The sequence below is a fragment of the Mirounga angustirostris genome, unplaced genomic scaffold (genome assembly GCF_029215605.1).
Source record: "Mirounga angustirostris isolate CCGP_5_RB_7025 unplaced genomic scaffold, mMirAng1.0.hap1 SCAF_7, whole genome shotgun sequence".
Taxonomy (NCBI): domain Eukaryota; kingdom Metazoa; phylum Chordata; class Mammalia; order Carnivora; family Phocidae; genus Mirounga; species Mirounga angustirostris.
Window position 1 is genome coordinate 119,272,823 of NW_026991715.1, and position 22,959 is coordinate 119,295,781.

The 22,959-nt window shown below is 37.7% G+C and overlaps 1 protein-coding gene across 1 annotated transcript in view; it reads right to left on the reverse strand.

Moving 5' to 3' along the window:
* Positions 1-6,940: 6,940 nt before the first annotated feature.
* Positions 6,941-22,959, reverse strand: part of MRPS30 (mitochondrial ribosomal protein S30) — a 32,150-nt gene continuing 16,131 nt past the window's right edge. Inside the window, exon 5 of the mRNA XM_064596708.1 lies at positions 6,941-8,034. Within this exon, the coding sequence (XP_064452778.1) occupies positions 8,012-8,034 (23 nt within the window). The 3' untranslated portion in view covers positions 6,941-8,011. The remainder of the gene's footprint in view (positions 8,035-22,959) is intronic.

Consider the following 22,959-nt stretch of genomic DNA (forward strand, 5'->3'; position numbering starts at 1 on the left):
AAAGGACACTATATAATCATTCAGGGAACAATCCAACAAGAAGATACAACAATTGTAAATATTTATTCACCAAACATGGGAACACACAAATACTTAAAGCAGTTAATACCAAATGTAAAGGAAATAAATGATGGTAATACAATAATAGTAGGGGACTTTAACACCCCACTTACATCAAGGGACAGATCTTCCAAACAAAATCAACAAGGAAACAGTGGCTCTGAATGACACATTGGGCCAGATGGACTTAACAGATATATTCAGAAAACTCCACCATGAAACAGCAGAATACATATTCATTTCAAGTGTACATGGAACATTTTCAAGAATAGATCATATATTAGGCCACATAACAAGTCTAATAAATTCAGAAAGATCAGAGTCATTCCATGCATCTTTTCTGACCACAATGCTATGAAATTAGAAATCAACCACAAGAAAAAAATCTGGAAAGAGCATAAATACATGGAGGTTAAATTATCTGCTACTAAACAATGAATGGGTCAGTCAAGAAAGCAAAGAGGAAATAAAAAAATACATGTAGCCATGGGGTGCCTGGGTGGCTCAGTTGGTTAAGCATCCAACACTTGATCTCAGCTCAGGTCCTGACCTCAGGGTCTTGAGTTTAAGCCCCACGCTTTTAAAAAGAAAAATACATGGAGACAAATGAAAATAAGAACACAATGGTGCAAAAATCTTTGGGATGCAGCAAAAGCAGTTCAGAGAGAGAAGTTCATAGCAATACAGGCCTATCCCAAAAGCAAGAAAAATCTCAAATAAATAACTTAATCTTACACTGAAAGGAGCTAGAAAAAGAAAAAAATGCAAAGCCAGTAGAAGGAAGGAAAAAATAAAGATTAGAGCAGAAACAAGATAGAAACTAAAAAAACAATAGAACAGATCAATGAAATCAGGAGCTGGTTCTTTGAAAAGATCAACAAAATTGATAAACCTTTAGCCAGACTCATAAAAAAAAAATAGGACTCAAATAAACAAAATCAGAAATGAAAGAGGAGAAATAACAACTGCCATCACAGAAATACAAAGGATTATAAGAGAATATTATAAAAAATTATATGCCAATAAATTGGACAACCTAGAAAAAAATGGATAAATTACTAGAAACATAGAACTTCCCAAATTGACTACATAGAAAACCCTAAAGACCCCACCAAAAAACTACTAGAACTGGTAAATGAATTCAGTAAGGTCACAGGATAAAAAAATCTATGTACAGAAATCTGTTGCACATCTATACACTAATAATAAAGCAACAGAAAGAGAAATTAAGAAAGCAATTCAACTTACAATTTAATCAAAAATAATAAAATACCTAGGAATAAACTTTACCAAGGAGGTAAAAGACCTGTACTCTAAACTAAAACATAGTGATGAAAGAAATTGAAGATGACACAAACAAATGGAAAGATATTCCATGCTCATGGATTGGAAGAACAAATATTGTTTAAATGTCCACACTACCCAAAGCAATCCACAGATTTAATACAATCCCTATCAAAATACCAACAGAATTTCCATAGAACTAAAACAAATAATCCTAAAGTTTATATGAAACCACAAAATACCCCAAATAGCCAAAGCAATCTTGAAAAAGAAAAGCAAAGCTGGAGGTATTACAATTCCAGATTTGAAGTTACATTACAAATCTATAGTAATCAAAACAGTATGGTACTGGCACAAAAACAGACACATAAATCAATAGAACAGGACAGGAAGTCCAGAAAAAAACCCATGATTATATGGCCAATTAATCTTTGACAAAAGAGGCAAGAGTATACAATGGGAAAAAGACAGTCTCTTCAATAAATAATATTGGGAAAACTGGAGAGCTACATGCAAAAGAACGAAACTGGAACACTTTCTTACACTACACACAAAAATAAACTCAAAATGGACTAAAGACCTAAATGTGAGACCTGACACCATAAAATCCTGGAAGAGAACACAGGCAGTAACTTCTTTGACATCAACCATAGCAATATTTTTCTAGATATGCCTCCTGAGGCAAGGGAAATAAAAGCAAAAATAAACTATTGGAACTACATCAAAATAAAAAGCTTCTGCACAGCGAAGGAAGCAATCAACAAAACTAGAAGATGACCTACTGAATGGGAGAAGACATTTGCAAAGGACATATCTGATAAAGGGTTAGTATCCAAAATATATAAAGAACATACACAATTAAACGCCAAAAAAAATCCCAAATGATCCAATTAAAAGTAGGCAGAAGACATGAACAGGTATTTCTCCGAAGATGGCCAACAAACACACGAAAAGATGCTCAACATCACTCATCATCAGGGAAATGCAAATCAAAACTACAATGAGATATTACCTCACACCTGTCATAATGGCTAAAATCAATAACACAAGAAACAACAGGTGTTGGTGAGGACGTGGAGAAAAAAGAACACTTGCGCACTATTGGTGGGAATGCAAACTGGTGCAGCCACTGTGCAAGACAGTGTGGAGGTTCCTCAAAAACTTAAAAATAGATCTACCTTATGATCCAGTAATTGCACTACTGGGTATTTACCCAAAGACTACAAAAACACTAATTTGCAAGGTTATAGTCACCTCTATGTTTATTGCAGCATTAGTTACAGTAGTCAAATTTGCCAGAGAAAGACAAATGTCATATGACTTCACTCATATGTGGAATTTAAGAAACAAAAGGAAAAAGAAAGAGAGCGAGACAAACCAAGAAACAGACTCTTAGCTATATAGAGCAGACTGATGGTTACCAGAGGGGATGCAGGGAGTGATGGGTGAAATAGATGATGGGTATTAAAGAGTACACTTCTAATGATGAGCACTGAGTAATATATACAATTGTTGAATGACTATATTGTACACCTGAAACTATTATAACAGTGTGTGCTAACTATACTGGAATTAAAATTAAAAACTTAAAAAAAATTTAGTCCTTCTTGATCACAAAGTTTATGTTAGTTTATTAAAAGTATTTTACGAATATTATTTCTAAGACTCGAAGAATTTTGTGGCCTTGTTTCTATTATATGAATTCTCATTCTACACACACACACACACACAGTTTGCATTAACAAAACATTTCCCTTTTTTCTTTTTACATTCTAATTCATATATTTTTTTAAGATTTTATTTATTTGAGAGAGAGAGTGAGAGAGAGAGAGAGCACAAGAGGGAGGAGCGGGAGAGGGAGAAGGAGACTCCCCGCCGAGCAGGGAGCCCGATGCGGGACTTGATCCTGGGACTCCAGGATCATGACCTGAGCCGAAGGCAGTCGCTTAACCAACTGAGCCACCCAGGCGCCCTCTAATTCATATTTTGTATCAAATGCTAGAAGTATCAATTATAGCTCTCTGGCTATAATTTGTTTTAAATTACTTTGCTGGAAGGATGATTATTTCAGGGTTTTTGTTATTAAGACATTTGTGCTTACTTAATGTGTTATGGCAAAAATAATAGCACTATTTTATGTTTAAATTTTAATTATATTTGCTTCATATAAATGAGAAGGAAGTAGATCTCAGAAATAAACAAGGAGGGAATGGACTGAAATTCTCAAAATCTATACCTATCTAAAAATATTTTACTTCTTTACTATTTTTTAATTAGGAAAAGTAAACCTGAATATCAAGAATATGAACACTTATCCTCTGAAAGCCCATGTCTGAGCTGTTTCCAAACAGGCCCATCACTTTCACCAAATTTAATCTTTGTAGATTTAATTTAAGAGTAATCAAAACAACTCTATGTCTTCCCTTACTGTCATCCTTTTCCTTCCCACCTTCCCTTCCCCTTTCTTGCCCCCTACATCCAAGCCTGAAGACATTGGAGTATAAGGGAGAGAGGGGAGAGAGGATGGTACACAGAGTTCTCAGTGTCTGAAGAAGCAGACTGTTGTATGAGGTGGGGTACTCAAGAGAGCAATTAGCATAGACATGGCAGGTGGTCTAAGAATCAGGGGATCCAGGCCTGCATGGATGAGGGAAAAGGTGGAGGAGGCAATGGTAGTAGTTGGAAAAACAGTTGTTTCCTTGAGTAAATCAGGTAATTTATAGAATAAAGAAGTATTCTATACAAGAAGAGCCAATTTTCTCACCATTCAGAAAGGATTTACAAAGAAGAGGGGAAGACTACTGTAGAAAAAAAATTGTGAAAGACTTTGAAATGGACCAAAACTACAATGAATGTCTTTGGAGGAAAACTAGCACTAAGTACACCCTTCTGGGAATACTTAGTTTCTAAGGGGTCTTTGTGCCTTTCTTTGACTTTGAGCTACTTTACAGCTCTATAAGCTGTAGATAACAGTATCAGTGAAGATTTTCTTGTTTGTAAACATGTAAAGGAATTTTGTCAAATGGAAACAATTGATCTCCCCCTCATACCTCCCCCAATGACCACCCATGGAATAAGCCAGTTTTGTATCTACTTTTAAAGTTATTTAAGCCTTCCTTATCTGCATATATACATGTGTGGTTCTTTGACTTCTCTTTTTAGCCAGTTGCTATATCATGCTATTCACTCATTAATTTGAGTTAAATAAAATATTTGGGAAGTGTTCATCTTTTAACTGTATGAGACTTCTAATTTTACTCTTAAAATCTTTTAACACTATTAAACAGTCCTGAGGGGTTGAATTAGAATTGAAAGTATCTACATGTACTCATTGGGTTTTTAAAATATTCACATAGATTTAGAAATAGTCATAGCAGTATGTATTTAATGTTCTCGCTCCTGTTTTCCACTGAATGGAACCTGGGCTTCCTGGAGACATGGCTGACTCAAGGGAGAAACAGGGAAAGAAGAAAAAATAAAGTTGGAGCATTTTTTATGCAATAAAATAAAAATATTTTGAAAAGAGTCAGTTTGAAGGATCTCTTGCGTGTCAAAACTTATATAATTTGAACGTCAAAATAAATAATGAGGATATAGAATTACAACTTATTGAATAAAATAGGAACCTATTGTTCCATACTGAAATAAATAAATACATTTTCTTATTTCTAATAAATAAAAAATAATACAAATGAATAATCAGTTTGGGGCAACTGTTACAGTGCTAGTTGATAAAGATGGAAACTATCAATAAATCCTAAAACTGATGAGATTTGATGAAGACAGCGTGTTGGGGTAGTGTCAGAATAACTTGACACAAAATACAAATCAAATTCAGAGGGAAAATGATGACTTCACACTGATGAAATTTGGCAAACACCAAATTGACCAGATAACCAGTGGTGGAAACTAGCTGAAATTGTGGGCATCCTGATGTGGTACATGGAGAATGAGAACATTTGTTTTTCCTTGTTGTTGTTGTTGTTTAATATTCTTGCCAAGAATGCAGGAATACATTCTTGGATTCAGAGTCTGATCTCAAGAAAACATCAGTCAGACTCAGGTTAAGAGCCATCCTACATAATGAATGGCCTGGACTCTTTAAGACTGTCAAGGGAAGGGGAGACAGGAGAAGTGAGGAACTATTTCCAACTGCAGGAAACTGAGGACACCTAGCAACTAAATGCAATGTGTGTTTCTGAACTGGATCCTGACCCAGGAAGGAAAAGGATGTTGATATGATATTTGGTAAAATTTGAATGGGATTTATGGATTGTATGGTAGGGTCACCTTACTATTGATTTGCTAATTTGAAAGGTTGCATGGTGATAATGTAGGAGAGTTTTTATGTCTTAGGGCAATACGTCCTGGAATTTAAATATGAACTACATGCCAAGGAAAAGCCTCACATAAATGTGAACAAAATAATAAGAAGGCCATGTTGTCTGGTGAACATTCTCAGCATGAACTGATCAGGGTCTAGGAGGAAACAGATTTTGAATTGGGCAATTTAGGATAATTTAATCAATGGACTATTTTAAAAGATGTGGGCTTTATGTGGAGAAACCACAAGTAAGAGTGTGCAAAACTCTCAGACAAGAATGGCAAGATACCTTGTGGAGAGGTTCATCAGTGATTCAGGTGACATGAAGGGAACCAGTATCTTTTCTCATATTATTTGACTCCAGTGATTTCAGTTGCATCCCACATTTCCCTGGTGCTGGATAACTCCAAAATCCTCACGGCAGCATTCACTCCGAAGCCACAATGACAATGATGGAATGCTCTTTTCAGAACCCGAATCCTTGCTCTATTTTGGTTGGCCCAGGGACCAGAGAGTAAGATATTTTACTTCTTCCCTTTTCCTTGAGGCTAAGTGAGTATGCTACCCTTGATTAACCACTCAGCTTATAGCCTGCCAAAATCAGACTGGTCACTAGCATTATTTCTGGCACTAAGCAACTTGGTTGACAAAGGACGATTTGAGTGACCATGAAGAATCTTAAGAGATTCCAACTGTTGGCATAATTAACTTGTAATGCAGAAGCCAACATCTGTTCCAATAATCTGCATACAATCGCTGCTGAACTTTTCTGGAAGTGCTTAGTGATTATGCAACCAACTCCATCCAATGCTATTGCTCCAACAATCAACAGATAATACAATTTTTACCTTTGGGTTCATGGATAATAATTTAAATTGTGTCTTTTTAGGAACATAACTGAATTTGAAGAGACTGGCCAGTGATATCAACAGAATTGTTACATCTGGCCGTTGTCCAAACAACTCTCCCATGTAAGGGCTGCCGCTAACACATCAGCCTTCCTTTATTTGCATCACATATCACTCTTTGTTACTTGTTAGGATTTGCCTCCAATTCTGACAAATGCCAAAATTCAAAAGTGGAAGAAATGGCAAAGATGTTGTAAATAAAATCAAGTCACCATTTTGCTATAGTTTTCAACACTTTGTTCCCAACCCCAAGTACTTGAATGAACCTATGCTTCAAAGCAGGACTTTGAAGCTCATTATAATATAAATAAATACTTGTCTTGGTTTAGATGAATCACCAAGGCCTTTTGTTTCACTGCACCAATACCGTTTCATTTTTATTTATGCATGCTGATACACGCGACGTGTGGTCAATGAGAAGGGGGGCAATGTGTGGTAATAAGATCGGGGGAGAAAAATGAAGGGGTGTAGAAGGGAGGAAAAGAGAGGAGAGGAAAAGAACAATTGTTTAGGGATTGATACAGTATAAATAGACATGTCCAAACATAACTGAGAATATGGTAGTCATCAAAAAATTAAGAGCAACAAGACTATATTCACATCTTTACAGGTTATTCCCCACTATATTAATTTTGTGTGGCTCCTGTAACAAGTTACCACAAACTTTGTGGCTTACAACATGGAAATTTATTCTGACTGTGTGGGAGGCGAAAAGTCCCAAATCTGTTTCCCTGGGCCCAAATCAAGGTGTCAGCAAAGTCTCTTTTTTACAAATAATGTAACATTCACAGGTTCCAGGGGATGTGGGTCTCTTTGGTGGGCTCTTTTTCAGCCTACCACACCCATTAACACACCGTTACACCCACTCCTCTTCCACTGTTGTTAAAACTTGGAAAAGGTTTTTGGACACAAAGCACTAGATCATTCTGGGAAAAAGGCTGAGCCTGAAATGATGAGACGAATCTTTATTATTTGTGGTACATGACCCATAGCTAGAAATACAGTCTTTCCTTTTCACTCTGGTCTGAGAACTCCTTGAAAATGCAGTCCATCTTGTTATCTCGGGATCTTCCATGATCAGCTCAGTATTTCCCACCAGTAATATGCTATGTCTATGCGATAAATAAGCAAATGCATGAATGATGATCATGAATCATCTCGTCGTGTCCATACTTCCTTCTACATTGACAAGATCAGCAATGGAGGTCTCAGTTACAGTGAAGGTAACCAATGGATTCTTTAGTCCTGGGGCTTTGTACCTCTGATCCTTAGGGCCTGTCTTGTTCCTTTTCCCAGTACAGTGTCATCAGGCTTTTTCTTCTTTCTGTGTCTTCCTCACTCTTCCAACCACAGCAGCCAGCAACTGGCTCTTTACCCAGTGCTGTCGCCTCCAGGGACATAGCTCTTGAGTGGAGACCCAGTGTGTGGCATTCCTTCAAGGGTAGACCACAAAAGGCCCTGCAGAGAGACACTGCTGTCAGCCAAGGCACACCGTCAAAACCCATGTTCTGCCTTCATCTGTGTCCTGGTTTCTTTCTGTGACATCCTTTTCTAAAACTGGGAGAAAGTCTTTTCTTCTATGAATCAGCAAATCACACTGAGTATCTTCGGTCAGGGAAGTTTTTTTCACTTTTTTTTCCCCCTAAAATGAAAGCTTTTGCTCAGCTTTGAATGCTGTATTAAGAGAATTCCTCTGATTTCTGCCACCATTCCACCCACTGACCATGACCCCTACACTCACTATAACCCCCGCACTGACCTTCACACTTAGCCACATCATTCTTTCTCATACCTTATTTTTGATTCCTTTACTCTAAGAATTTCATCTTCAGACTTTGTTTTTTGATTTCTCATCTCTGTTCACCCAGAAGAATAGTATATATTCAGCTGTGGGGCTTAGGGAGAGATAACCAAAGTGGAATCATGTCATGTTTGTGTCACACATTTTTGCTTAAAAGGAAAGTTTCTCTCAGGCTTCCTTCCCTCACTGTTGCAGTAAAAGTATTTGTGAATTTACTGTAGGATTTGGGGTACCAGTTGAGCAGCTGCAATCTTTTTATTTAGGTTTGGATTTCAACCCATGAAATTGTTCTAAATAGCTGACATGTTTCTTTCTATGATGGCTCCCAAACAGCATTTTCTTGTAGAAATTGCAAGACGGACAAAATAGAAATCACCTAAATCCTCACTCAGAACATCTTGTAGGCAAGAAGGGACCATCTCTTAAAGATGATCTGCTTCGTTGACATAAAAAGGACACTAAGGTCAGTATTATTAATGAAAAATATGAAAAACTATTTCATAGGGAGAAGAATGGCAGAAGAATACATGAGTAAATGGAGAAAGGGAAGTGAGACCAGAGGAAGCACTAAATAATGGGACAACTGATTTGCCCAAGATCACATGACCAGTGGTCATAAAGATAGGGTTGGAATCCCAATCTCCAGAGCCTTAGTCCAGAGTTATTTCCTCTATTAAGAGTGTCAAGAATGAGCCATAAGTACAAGAAATATTGGAATGCCTGCGTGGCTCAGTGGTTAAGTGACTGCCTTCAGCTCAGGTCATGATCCTGGAGTCCCGGGATCGAGTCCTGCATCGGGCTCCCTATTCAGCAGGGAGTCTGCTTCTCCCTCTGACCCTCCCCCCTCTCATGCTCTCTCTCTCTTTCTCATTGTCTCTCTCTTAAATAAATAAATAAATTAAAAAAAAAAGAATTTAAAAAATTACAGGAAATATTAATTACAAAAGGAATCCTTTTGCACAGCCAGATGGAGCCTGGGATGGGAGGACTCTGTAAGTCAGTTGCCACTACCAAAATAGTCCTGTTCTATTTACAACAGTGTGCTATGTAAATATAAATTTACTTGTGTTCTATGATATAAAAAATGTTTGGAAGCACTGTGGAGTCTTGGCAAGACTTGTGAGGCTTTGTGAGACCCAGAGGGAAAATTCTTGACTAGGAGGGTAGGTTGGCGTCTTCGCAAAAATGCCTTGTTTTCATGAACCTGAGAGGACATAGGATCTGTGTCAGGCAGGGATCCTGAAGCCAAGTACCCCCAAGGTTCTGTGGTAGGCATAAAGCCAGGTAGTACTCCCGGAAGACAATATTATATTGAGAAGACCTACAGTAAGGAAGAAGAGTACTTGAAATCGCAGTAAAAAGCAGACTTGATATGTGAATAGTAATTGAGTCATCTAATGCACAATAAGTAGGCAGATGTGAGGACCAGCAAGTAAGCTTGTGGGGAGCTCCCATTTTTGGCTTCTCCCTTCTAGCAGGTGACAGAGACCACTTAATGTGGCTGATGTGAGGGGTTCTTATTGTCCCTGCTAATGTAACGTTACTAACAAGGGCTTCCTGAAACAAGAGTGAGAACCTCACCTCAGAAAAATCTCCAAAGCAACCGTGGATAAGCAGCAGTAGCTACAGCTTAATTACAGCCATACCTTCACAGCAGCCTGATTTGAGCAAAGAGGGCAGAGTTTCTCATCACGATTTTCCTTTCATGGTCTTTTTTTCTGCTTTCGGTGGCCTTTAATTCACAAAGCCTATGTCAGGCTCAAAACAGGAATCCAAATTGCCTTCAATGCCCCCTTCTCTTGACCATCGGTGGACTCAGAACTGCTTTGACCAATTGATTACAGTGAAATGATGCTGTGGGACCTGAGACTCAGTCAGAAAAGGCCATGCAGCCCCCACTTGTTCTTTTAAGGAACTTGCTTATGGAGCCCTGAGCCATCATGTAAAAAGTCCAACTACCCTAAAACCTCCATCCTGTGAGGAGGCCCAGGCCACATAGAGAGGCCAAGTGTATGTGCTCTGGTCAACCAGCCCCAGCTAAGATCCCTGCCAACCACTAGCATTAATTGCCAGGCATGTATGTGAAGATGGCTCCAGATGATCCCAACATCTAGGTGTTAAGTCATTCCCAGCAGCTGAGTCTTAGCAGGTGAAAACCAAACACCCAAACCATTCCTGCCAGGGCCTTGTGACCTCCAAATATATCATGTAAGCTCTAGTACTGCTCCACGTGTAAGATCGACACTGATTCCAACTCCCTGCTGAAGCCAGCCCCCATTTAGATGTTTTGTTACTTTCTCCATGTCCAATGTTGCAGATCTTTTACCATTTTCAAACAAATATTAACGCTAAAGACTTATAATAACTATGTTTAATAAGTACTTCTTAATAACTTCTCATGTTGTATCTCTGGATTATTTAGCATTAAAACCCACTTTTCTGGCGAAGAAATGAGATATGGCAAATAACGGATATAAGTGGAATTATCAGAATATCAAGAATTTACTTCCTAATACCCAGCTCTGTGTTCCATGCCTAGGAAATGCTTTGTGACTACAAATACAGGACAAAAAGGATGGGTACAATAAACGGCCTCCATCTCTTGTCGTTTATTTTAATGCTTCCATGTTCAGTACTTTTCCCAGAGGAAATAATTCCTTTACTAAAAATACAGCCCCTTATGCCCAGAATCTATGTGGTTCTATAAAGTATTTGACAACACTGTGGGGGAGAATCCTTCCTTGCTTCTTCCTGGTCTCTTTGTGGTTTATTGGCAATCTTTGGCATTCTTTGGCCTATAGCTACAACTCTTTAATCTCTGCCTTGTTGTCACATGGTGTTCTCCCTCCTATTTCCAGGTCTCTTTTTCTTACAAGGATACCAGTCATATTAGATTAAGAGCCTACCCTACCCCCAATATGAACTCATCTTAACTGATTTTATCTGTAGTGCCTCTTTTTCCAAATAAGGTCACATACTGAGGTACTAGGAATTAGGACATATCTTTTTGGGGACTCAATTCAACATATAACACTACACGATTTTGATAATTTGCAAGAAAGAGCTTAATGGTCATAGACTTGTTAAAATAGGATTTTCCTGAACCATCAGTGAGAACCAGTGTCTGCTCCAAAAAGACATTATATGACCAAAAGGGTATTTATGCATTTCATCATTTTAAGTAGTAGTTTTATATAAATATTTGTCATGGATTGAATAGTATCACTCCAAAATTCATGTCTACCTGGAACATCAGAATATGACCTTATTTGGAAATAGGGTCTTTGCAGATGTAATTAAAGATCTTGAAATGAAATCATTCTGGATTAAAGGTTAACCTTAAATCCAATCACTGGCATACTTAAGAGAGAGAACACACACAGACACAGGGAGGGAGGCTGTGTGAAGACAAAGCAAAAATCGGAGTTATGCTGGCATAAACCAAGGAATGCCAGGAGCCACCAAGAGCTTGAAGAGACAAGGGAAGATTCTCCCCTAGAACCTTTAGAAGGAGCAGGACTCTGCCGGAACTCTGACTTTAGACTTGTGGCCTCCAGAAGTGTGCAAGAACAAATTTCTGTCATTTGAAGCAATCAAGTATGTGGTAATTTGTCATGGCGGCTCTAAGAAACTAAAGCAGTATTCCTTTTATATAGATTGAGAAAAGTTAAGTTCGCCAACCCCTTACTGGTGAACAATCAGGTGATTTCCAATTAGAAAATAACAATTAGGTTTTTTTTATTTTTTTGTGTGGGTTTTTATTTTCACTATGATAAACAACGAAGTGAAAACTGTACATACTTCTTTGTGCAGGTATCTAGAACTTTCACTAAGGATAAATTTCTATACATGGAATTGCTGTTCAAAGGATTTTCAGACTCCTATGTTTAGCAAAGGAGCTCTCCACAAAAGGCTACAGCAATGCATGTTTCTAGAATATTCAAAAGTACCTCTTTTTTTCATTCCCATGATACTGGATATTACTATTTTTCATCTTTGCAGCGGATGAAAATTTTTTAATCATTGTTTTAACTAGTATATTCTTTATCTTCAAAAATATTGAATATTTTTTATACATTCCTTCACCATTTGCAGTCCTCCCTAAGTGAATTGCCTATTTATACATTTAAGTCATTATTCTATTCATTAAAGTCATATATGTTGTAAAATTTTTTTTTATATATCTCACACATTTGTGAGATATGCTTTAAATTTTGCTTATGAGTATTTTCTAAATCCCCTGCATAGTTTTCATTTCTGATTATGGGATTAGACTTCTTTATCTTTATCTACCTCAAGTTTTATAAATTATATCACCTCATTCTTGTGTTATCATAATTTTATTTTTACATTTTAATCAAGGTATTTTACTCTGCTATAACTTGTATGTTATATATCAAATTTTACTTTTTATTCTAATTAGCTGGCCAATGTGACAATATTATTTGCTGCGATCCTTTCCCATTAATTTGAAATGATCCTTTATTATATACTATATTCATATATGTAATCAGATCTATTTATGGACTTTCTATTATATTCTATAGAATATCTATTCTCATGTCACTGAAATGTCTTTTTTTAACTTGTAGTTTTACATTATGTTGGGAGAATGGATCAAAGGGGAGAAATTGAGGCAAGAGGAACAGTTGGGAGTATTTTGCAATGGTTCATATGATGAAGGCCTAAATTAGGGAAGTAGTCATAGGACAGAAAAAAAGGATAGATTTTAGAAATATTTATGGAGTAAAATCAGCAAGATGTCTTGCTTAATTGGATGTGTGGGAGGTGAATAAAGAAAGAAAGAGAAACATCTAGGATGAACATAAAGTTTTTCACTTTGTTTTGCTTTTTTCTACATAAGCAGTTGAATAAATGGTAATGTTATTAACTATTAAAATGAGTTTTGGGGCAGAAAGATAAGATGTCATTGTTAATATAATTATCTTGAAGTGCCTATAAGCAAAAATACTCATTAAGCATCAAAGTGTATGATTGTGACTTACAGGGTTAAGCTCAGGGCTGGTAATCAGAACTCAAGGGTCTTGATTAAGAATGTGTTTTTTAGAATCATGACAATGGACATAATTTCCCAAGGAAAAGACATAAAGCAGGAGTTCTCAAACTTCATTGCACATAATAATCATTTGGAGATCTAGATAAAAAAAATACAGGCTCCACTCACAGACATTCTCATTCATTGGGCCAAGGGTGAGGGCCAGGAATCATCTTCGTCCAGTGATCCAGGAGGTACTGATAGAGGGTTGTGGTTCTTTGTGAGATATGTTTTTATAGAAGTAAAGCTATGGACCTGAATAAAACACCAAAGAGCTAATGACACTTAACATAGTCCAGGAAAGAGAACCAAGGAGGGAGTGTGTGAGGAATAATCAAAAAGGTGGAAAGGTGATGAGAAGGTAGACTAGAAGAAGAAATGGAGCACGGCCCTTCAGGACCAAGGAGGGAGAGCCAGCAGTAGTAAATGCAGCACAGGGGCCAAAGAGTTTAAGGAGCCAAAAGAGTGCTGTGATTAAGAATCTTAGCCTTTCATGACTTGAAGGGGCAAGGGGTTGAGTCAGAAGGAAAACCACTGTGAAATTGTGGTATTTCATTCTCAACAAGAGTGACAAAATTCATGTTCCATGTGGACCTGGTGCAGGCAGGAGGGCTCCGGGGACCCAGAAGGGGTCCCCACAGGACTAGCCAAGAGGGTCCCTGACAGCACTTAAGATGGAAAATCAAATGCAAGCCAGCAGGGCGTGAAAGCAGAGTTTACTGAAGAGATAGAGAAAACAGCGACAACAGACAGAGTGTCCAGGAGACTCAGAAAGGAAAGGAGGGATCTTTGATCCAGTGAATGAGAATCTCTGTTCAGGGTTGAGGACAGTGGTCTGGTGTACATGTCCTCTCAGGCATCCAGGAACTGGTCAGAATAAAGATGAGGGCCCCGGCGTTATTCCTTGGAGTCAGGGGGTCTTGGCGTGGAGATGGTCTAGCGCCAGTGGGGTGTGATGACTTCGTCTGGTCATTCTCACCCGGTCCTTCTGAGGTAGTTTTGGCCTGTTGGTGAGGTCTGGAGTGGACGGCCAAGAAAGAATTCTTGAGATGTCTTTCGTGCAAAAAGGTGATTTTATTAAAGCACAGGGACAGAACCCGTGGGCTGATAGAGCTGCTGCGCGGGGTGGTGAGGGGTGCCTGATTATATACCTGGGAGCTGGGGCAGGTAAGGAGAAAGGGAGGTGTCCAAAGGGACTTTGGTAAGCTAAAGAAGGCTCTCGGGATACCAGAGGCCTTGTATTGTCAAGCTAAGGTTGTTTTTCCCTCTAGCAAAACATTGACATTAAGACAGGAGTTTCCGGAGGAATGTTAGGCTGCCTATATCAAGTATTTGTCAATGGGCTGCAGGTTATAAAGAAATTTAATTTTATTTACATTTCCTTCTGACTTTGTTTCTCACATCTCTATGGAGGGGAGGGTGATGTTAGGGCTCCAGGAAATTGAGTTATGGGTCTCTGAAAGTTAGGCAATTGATAAGAATGCTTTTTCCTTATAAATGACTAAGACATTGGCAAACTGATGGAGACTTGTGTCCTGCAGGGCTTTGATCTCTATCAGTTAACCATTTGTTTCTCCTTCCCTGTTTTAGGACAGCCAGGAGTGACGGAGAAATGTCACACATATTCCATTGGGGGGAGGGGTGGTTTGCGGGGTGTCAGCTTGTACTATGTCCTCAGCTTGCCTTCTGCTCCTTCATCACTTCTTTAGATGTTACCAATTCTAGAGAAATCATTAACTCCTTGTCCCTTACAGGGAGGACATATGCAAGTTACATTACAAGGCATGTGTAAAGACCTGGGGTAGGGGTGCAGGTCCTAGCAAAGAATAGAAGCAGGAAAAGGTTTAAAAAGCAGATTTTTAGGGGTGCCTGGGTGGCTCAGTCAGTTAAGCATCTGCTTTTGGCTCAGGGTCCTGAGATCAGTGCAACCCCACATCTGGGCTCCCTGCTCAGCGGGGAGTCTGCTTCTCTCTGTCCCTCCCCCCAGCTCGTGCTCTCTCCCTCTCTCAAATAAATAAATAAAATCTTTTAAAAACAAAAAACAACAGATTTTTATGAAGTTTTCAGTTTCCTTGTCTCAGACAGGAAATGTGTGTTTGTTTGGGTTCATACTCCATATTTTTTTGAATCTTTAGAAAGCATAGTGACCTCTTTGAGATGTGAAATGCTTAGTTTGAAGAAATCTTTGTTTATCAAACATGTGTTTCAGTAATTTTCAAGTTAGATCAAATGTAGAATAAGAGCCATTCAGTTTTCTATTTCAATATGAGTTTGACACAATTGTGTACAAAACCAAGCAGTATAAGTTTGATTTGAAACTGAGCTACAAGAATAATAATGAAGACATTTCTTCCATATGGACAATTTAAAACTTATGCCAATCCCCCTACTCTCCACAGAGGGAAAAAAACTATTGACGAAAAAAACTGCTTAAAATTCCTGGGAATTTTACTAAACAACAAATGAATTTTCATATGTAGAATAAAACAGATGCATTCATACAAATAACTAATTCATGAAGATATAGCAAAAAAGGAGAATAAACAGCATGATTTTCTTTAATAACTTATCATAAAATAAGTCAATAAAAACATTCACCTTCCTTCTTTTTTTTTTAATATTTTTTAAGATTTTTATTTATTTATTTGACAGAGAGACATAGCGAGAGAAGGAACACAAGCTGGGGGGAGTGGGGGAGGGAGAAGCAGGCTTCCCGCCAAGCAGGGAGCCCGATGCGGAGCCCGATGCGGGGCTCGATCCCAGGACCCTGGGATCATGACCTGAGCCGAAGGCAGACGCTTAATGACTGAGCCACCCAGGCACACCTCACCTTCCTTCTTGAACAATGCTTTTACCTTCATTCTAGGATGTACATACCAAGTATTTACTAAGTATTGTTTGAGATTTGACAGCTATTGTCATTAATACAAAGAACTGCATTTGAGAAGCAAAAAACAGGAACAGTGACATTTCCTTTGAAGAAGAGCTGTTTGGAAGAGTAAATGACATTACTGCATGTGATTAAGTACTTTGCATATTGTAGTTACTCAGTGATTGTTAGTGACTCTCCTCTTCTTTTTCACAAGATAAAGGAAATAAGGGAACAGCTACACAAAGGCCTGATTGTAATTCGTAAGAAGGAAATAACTGTCATAACAAAATTGACAAATTCCTTGGTAAAACAATGACCACAGAATCTCAAAATGGATTGGGAAGTTGGCCAGGTTGGGGGAAACTGAGCATTGTAACATTTTAGACTTTAAGAATTAAATATCCAAAATTTCAGAGAAAATATTGGCATCAAACCCTCAATGGGGAAAAAATAAGAACATAGCAGGAAGCTAAAAAACACTTGAACCTGCTGAAAAGAATAGAGGAGATACCCAAATAACCATTGAATTAGAGCCAAGATGAATGGGAAGAAGCTACAAGAAAACAATTTCAACTCAAAATAAACATTGTTTAGTAATCAGTACCATTCAAACTGGGAAAATGGCAGCCTTGGGAGAGAGGATACATCTTCATCCTTTAGGCCCAGAGAGGAGTGAGTATTTGGTGTGAATGTTTAGGGGCTATTTGGGCATTGAATAGTGAGTTGGACTTGATGACCATTAAATTTCCTTTTATTCTAAAAGTTTATGAGTCTAGCCTCGGGAGATAGTGCTATGAGGAAGAAAAGTAGGAACGACTAATATCACAATGGAGGAAATCCATTGAAAGAACAAGCCAAACTCCACACAACTCTCTAGTGCAGAAGAACATTACCACTTTGTCATTTAGAAACAGGAGGTTTAAAAAAGAAATTTTAAAAAATAATGTTAATGGCAAATTACACCTGCCCATGACAGGCTTAGAAAGACTGATTCATCATGCATCATTTTAGGGGGGATTTTGCAGACCATCTTATCCAATCCCCTCAATGGATGAGATGCAGAAACTCAATTTAAGAAAGAGTGATTGGGTGGGGGGGCACCTGGGTGGCTCAGTTGGTTAAGCATCGACTCTTGATTTTGGCTCAGGTCATGATCTCAGGGTCTTGGGATGGAGCCAGGCAAGGGCTTTGCGCTCAGCAGGGAGTCTGCCTCTCTGCCTCTCTCTCTCTCTCTCTCCTTCCATCCTTTCACCCCTCCCCCACTCCCACACTTGCTAGCACTCTCTCTTCCAAATGAATAAATAAATCTTAAAAAAAAAAAAAAGATAAAGAAAAGAAAAGAAAGAGTGATTGGTCCTAAATCACTTAGCTAGTTAATGACAGAAGCAAGACTTCAATCTCGACTTTCAGATCCAACTGCCAAACTGATTTTAAAACTTCTTTACATTTTTAGGTGACAGAATTAGCCTGAAAGCATTTTTCTGGCATTGTTCTTTCAACTGACATTTAAAACTTTAGGTTCCAAAGGTTGTAACAAATTACACTCTACCAGAGGATAACTGTATAGATATTTTCACTTCTTTTAGGGCTTTCCAAATACACAGAACCTTTATTTTCCAATTATGAATCACACGCAGGTGGTGAGATACAGAAATCTTGCAAATATGTTGAAAGTCAGAATTTAAGCATCTGCGTGCTTGTCAACTATTCCAACATTAAATATATTTACACCCACATTAGCTAATCTTATATAATTATCATGCTGAAGTTTTTATAATAAAAAAAATGTGTGATTCTTTTTCCCCTTGTAAATGAATGTGAACTGAATATTATGCAAATGTCATGTTTATTTCTCCTTTAGTGCGTAATACTGCTATTAGTCAACCACCTCCAAAATACCCCAAAAGACTATTTATATAATACAGAAACTTATAGTAACTTGGGAAAGTGATTATGAAATAAGAATATAAAAACACGTATGATCTCGGGCGCCTGGGTGGCTCAGTTGGTTAAGCGACTGCCTTCGGCTCAGGTCATGATCCTGGAGTCCCTGGATTGAGTCCCGCATCGGGCTCCCTGCTCGGCAGGGAGTCTGCTTCTCCCTCTCCCGCTCCTCCCTCTTGTGCTCTCTCTCTCTCTCACTCTCTCTAAAATAAATAAATAAAATCTTTAAAAAAAAAATGTATGATCTCAAAAACACAAAATATCAACAAAATTGCATGGATATAAGGCAATAGATCAAAATGCTAATAGCATGAGATTATCCACTCTTCTGTGTTTTTCAAATTTTCTATAATGATCACGTATCTCACAGCAATAATAAAAATAATATATTCTACAGATTAAAATGAACCTAAAAAACAAAACAGTATGAAAATCTGATTTCTAAACTAAATCATAAAGCTCATCTATTCTCCACCTAAAGGGATAAAAATTCATTAATACATAAGATATGACTTGATATATACAAATACATTTTCTTATTTTTTTTAAAGATTTTATTTATTTGAGAGAGACAGAGATAGTGACAGAGATAGCAAGAGAGAGCATGGGTGGGGTGGAGAGGGAGAAGCAGGCTCCCAGCTGAGCGGGGAACCGGATGCGGGGCTGGATCCAAGCACCCTGGAATCATGACCTGAGACGAAGGCAGACGTTTAACTGACTGAGCCACCCAGGCACCCCTACAAATACATTTTTAAATCTTAGAGTGCTTCTACAGAGGGTTGTTGTAAATAAGTATTTATCTATATGTTCCCTTGAGTAGTTCATGATAAGTTAACTGAACAATCTCATCAAGTTTCAAATGAATATGAATGCTGAATGTAGAATGCTTTAATGTTAATGCAGTACCTGGCATTAAAAAATTTGCTCACCATATGCTTTCCTTTTCCTCCTTAGCCTCCTGTGCATCTATTCAGATGATGAAGAAAGCTTCTGGATCTTATTCAGCATGAATCCAGCTGGAGATCATTTTCAAATTAATATGCAACTGATTGAACATTAAATTTATAAATTCTTTAAAAAATTATAATGACTTAGTTTAGAGGTCTTTGTTTATCAATGGTTACAGGTAACTTGATTTTCCATATTACTGTTTCTCATCCAATTTTGTCAGTTATAATTGGTCTTTCAGATATAGCACTGGTTTATTCTAAAGAAATCCTATCAACATTAAAGAGATTTTCCATTATAATTAAACCAAAGAAAGAAAGAACACCTATGAGATAAACTAAAACTGGTTCTTAACCTGCAGTTGTATCAAGGTTTGTTGGGTTCTTTTTTTTGACATTTAAACAATTTAAACAATTTACTGAAATGTATGCTAATTTAAAATATATTTACAAATATTATCCTCCCATGAGGACCATATACTTCTCAGAAATAACTATGTGTACACCTTGAAAATCATGTGCAAAAAAAAAAAAATAGGGAAGATAAAATATCATGTGCTATAGCTAGTAGTTTATAGACACATATGTCCACTGATTATGCACTGGCATATTATTAATCAATATCAAAAATATCAGCTAAGTTGCAAATTATGTAGACTTCATTATAAAGAGTACTATAGATTGGGTATCCACTGGTGTCCAGAACAAGAATAAATGGCATTCCTAAATGCCTCATTTGATCCCTCATTTCTTTCCCTAATAGTCTCCTTACTTCTTTTTTTTAACTTAATTTTTTTTAAGTAGGCTCCATGCCCAACATGGGGCTTGAACTCACAAGCCTGAGATCAAGGGTCTCATGCTCTACCGAGCCAGCCAGGTGTCCCTAGTCTCCGTACTTCTAAACTCCTACATTCAATTAACGTATATCCCTATTTATCCTCTCTCCACACTACTGCTGTCATTGTTTCTGGCCATGGGTAAATACCAACCCCACCTTACAGGTGATGGCAGAGTAACAAAGCTTATGAAGACATTTATTATGTGTATTTTATTCTGACTTTCCAATTCAGTAGTTCTCTCCAGATGTGTTTATAATCTTTCGGTGGGCAGATCCTAAGATGGTCCCCAATGATTCCTCCTCCAATCATGCCCTTGTGTAATCCCCTCTCCTTGTTTATGGACTGGACATAGTGACTTGGCTTCTGACCAATAGTCGTTAGCAGACTCTCTCTATAGGTTCTCTCTGGCAAGCTGCCATGTTGTAAGCTGCTGTAATGGAGAGGCCCAAATGGCAAAAAAACTGAAGGATGCCTCCTTCCAATGGCCAGGAAAGGACTGAGGCCTTCAGTGCAACAATCTGCTAGTGACTACATACATGTGAAGCAGATCTCTCCCTAGCTGAGCCTTGAGATGAGACCTTCCCCCTGGCCAATAAATACCTTGATTGCAGCTTTGCGAGAGAGAGACTCTGAAGCAGGTCCAGGTAAGCCATGCCTGGACTCCTTACCCACAGAAACTAAAACAATAAATGTGTGTTGTTTTAAGAAGTTAAGTCTGCAATTAATTATGCAGATTGGATAACTAATACAGTGTTTTGAGTTCTTGATTTTATTTCCTTTTTTTTTAATTCTCAAATATTTGACTCTTTTGCAAGTCTTCAGTAATATTTTTTTATAATTTTCAGTTCTCTACTGAAATTTTCAATCTTTTATCTCCTTGAACACAATAACCATATTAATTTTAAAGTCTATCTCATCATCCAAATATTTGCCGCCACTTTGAGTCTGTTTCTATTGTCTACTGTTTCTGTTTGTTTGCATTCCTGTTGTCTTCCTCCTCCTGTGCCCAGTTATTATATGGAGATACTGTTAATTTGAAATTTGAATAATTATTTGTAAAAATAATTTGAGGCCTAAGAAAATGTTCTCTTTCTCCAGATTTGCATCTTTCAGATTCCTAAGGACACTAGAAATCACAGGTCGTATCAATCCACTTTCAAAAGTTCAGATTTTTCTGAGATGTCTAGATGACTCAATTGTAAACTATATTCTGCGTGAATGGACTACTTCTTTCTGGCTCACCCTTACTGCTAGGATGTGGTCCTTCAATTTTCACACCAAAGAATTCTACCAGTCTCAAATTTAGAGGTCTTATACTCTAACTTTTGTCCTTCTGGTCTCGAAAGCTATTAAAATGGTAATCCTCCTCTTAGCTTCCTCTTCTTGATTAACAAATCCCCCTCTCCAGAGCAAATGTATTCTCAAGACCAGGCTCATCTTTCTGGATTTCCATTTTCTTCCAGATATCAGCTTGACAATGATTCACTACCTTATTAGCTCTCTAATGCCTCAAGAGGGTGTTATATTGGGTCAGATGTTATAGCAGAAAGATCAGAATAATCTAGTCCACCATTTCTGGAAGTAGAAGTTGAAGTTTTGGGTTTTTTCTTTTTTAATGGGTTACCTCACAGTTTTCTAGCCAGCCTGTGTTTGAGTCACCATTTGGGCACCTCCTCTGAGTGCTCAACTCTGTAAGAGCATCCTAACTATTCTACAACAGGGGAGGTCAATGCTAGAGACAACCCAATTTAGGTTAGACAAGGAAACTAATACTCAGTGTAGTGTCTGAATATTCTTTGGTTGCCAATTCTGATTCTATGAAAATGGACAAAATTCCTCCCAACTTTGTGATAACTGTCAAAACAAAACAATTCTGGATTCACTTTGCCATTCATTTAGCAGAAGAGGAAGGGAACAGAAGTTCGTATGTTTTGCTGAGTAACTATATATATCATCCTTCAACTCAAAGACCAGGTTTTGTTTAATTTTCTCAAATGAAACTGAATTCCTCTGAATTTATCATTACTATTACATCTGTTGTTAAAAAACTGAGATTTCTAAAGCCTAAAATGTAATTGTAAAGGTTAACTTTTGCCATCAATAATACAAATTCTTAAGAGCAATCTGGACTTCACGGATCATCATCTCAATGCCTCAGGCACAAAACATTTAACTGAAATTAGTGAGGTATGCCCGATGATGTTGGCCAAGTAAAGAGAAGAAATAAGTAGGTGGGGGGGGGGGGGAACTGTGATACCCTGCAGAGATTATGTCCCCTCTCAAGGGACCCAGAGCAGATAATTTCCAGCTCCTGTCTATTGTTAACACGCAGAGTGTATGTAGACCTGGCGTAGAATGGGAACCTGGAGCCACCAGATCTTACAATTTTTCAAAAGAATCTGAAAACTGGATGTTTTATAACCCTTCTCTCTTTTATTGTTGACAATTAAAACAAAAACCCATACTGTGTGGGGCAAAGATAAATAGCATAAACAAAGCTCAATTGCTAAACTAAATTGTCCCTGCTGCCTATTTCAGCTTTAAATCCTGGCCACCTTCTTTATTAGTACTACTTATGACTGCGAAACAACACTTCTTGAAAGACTTCAGAAAATCCTAATAAAGTGCTTATAACATAAATATTGTTAGTTTACAAATAAAAGCACTGTTTTACATGGGCAGAACACCCAAAGAAATATTTCCTAAGTGGCTAAGTATCATGCAAGCTTTCCTTTTCCTAAGATCAGGACAGTTTTTAGTAATTCAAACCTGGAATTAAAATGATAATTAAAAAGTACAGCTAGTTCATTCTAAAGCTATTTGGGGTACATATTGCTGCATTATGAAATATCTCTACAATATGAAAAAAGACATAAGGCCATAGCAAAAATGAATATGATGATCCTCATTTTGTATATATGTAG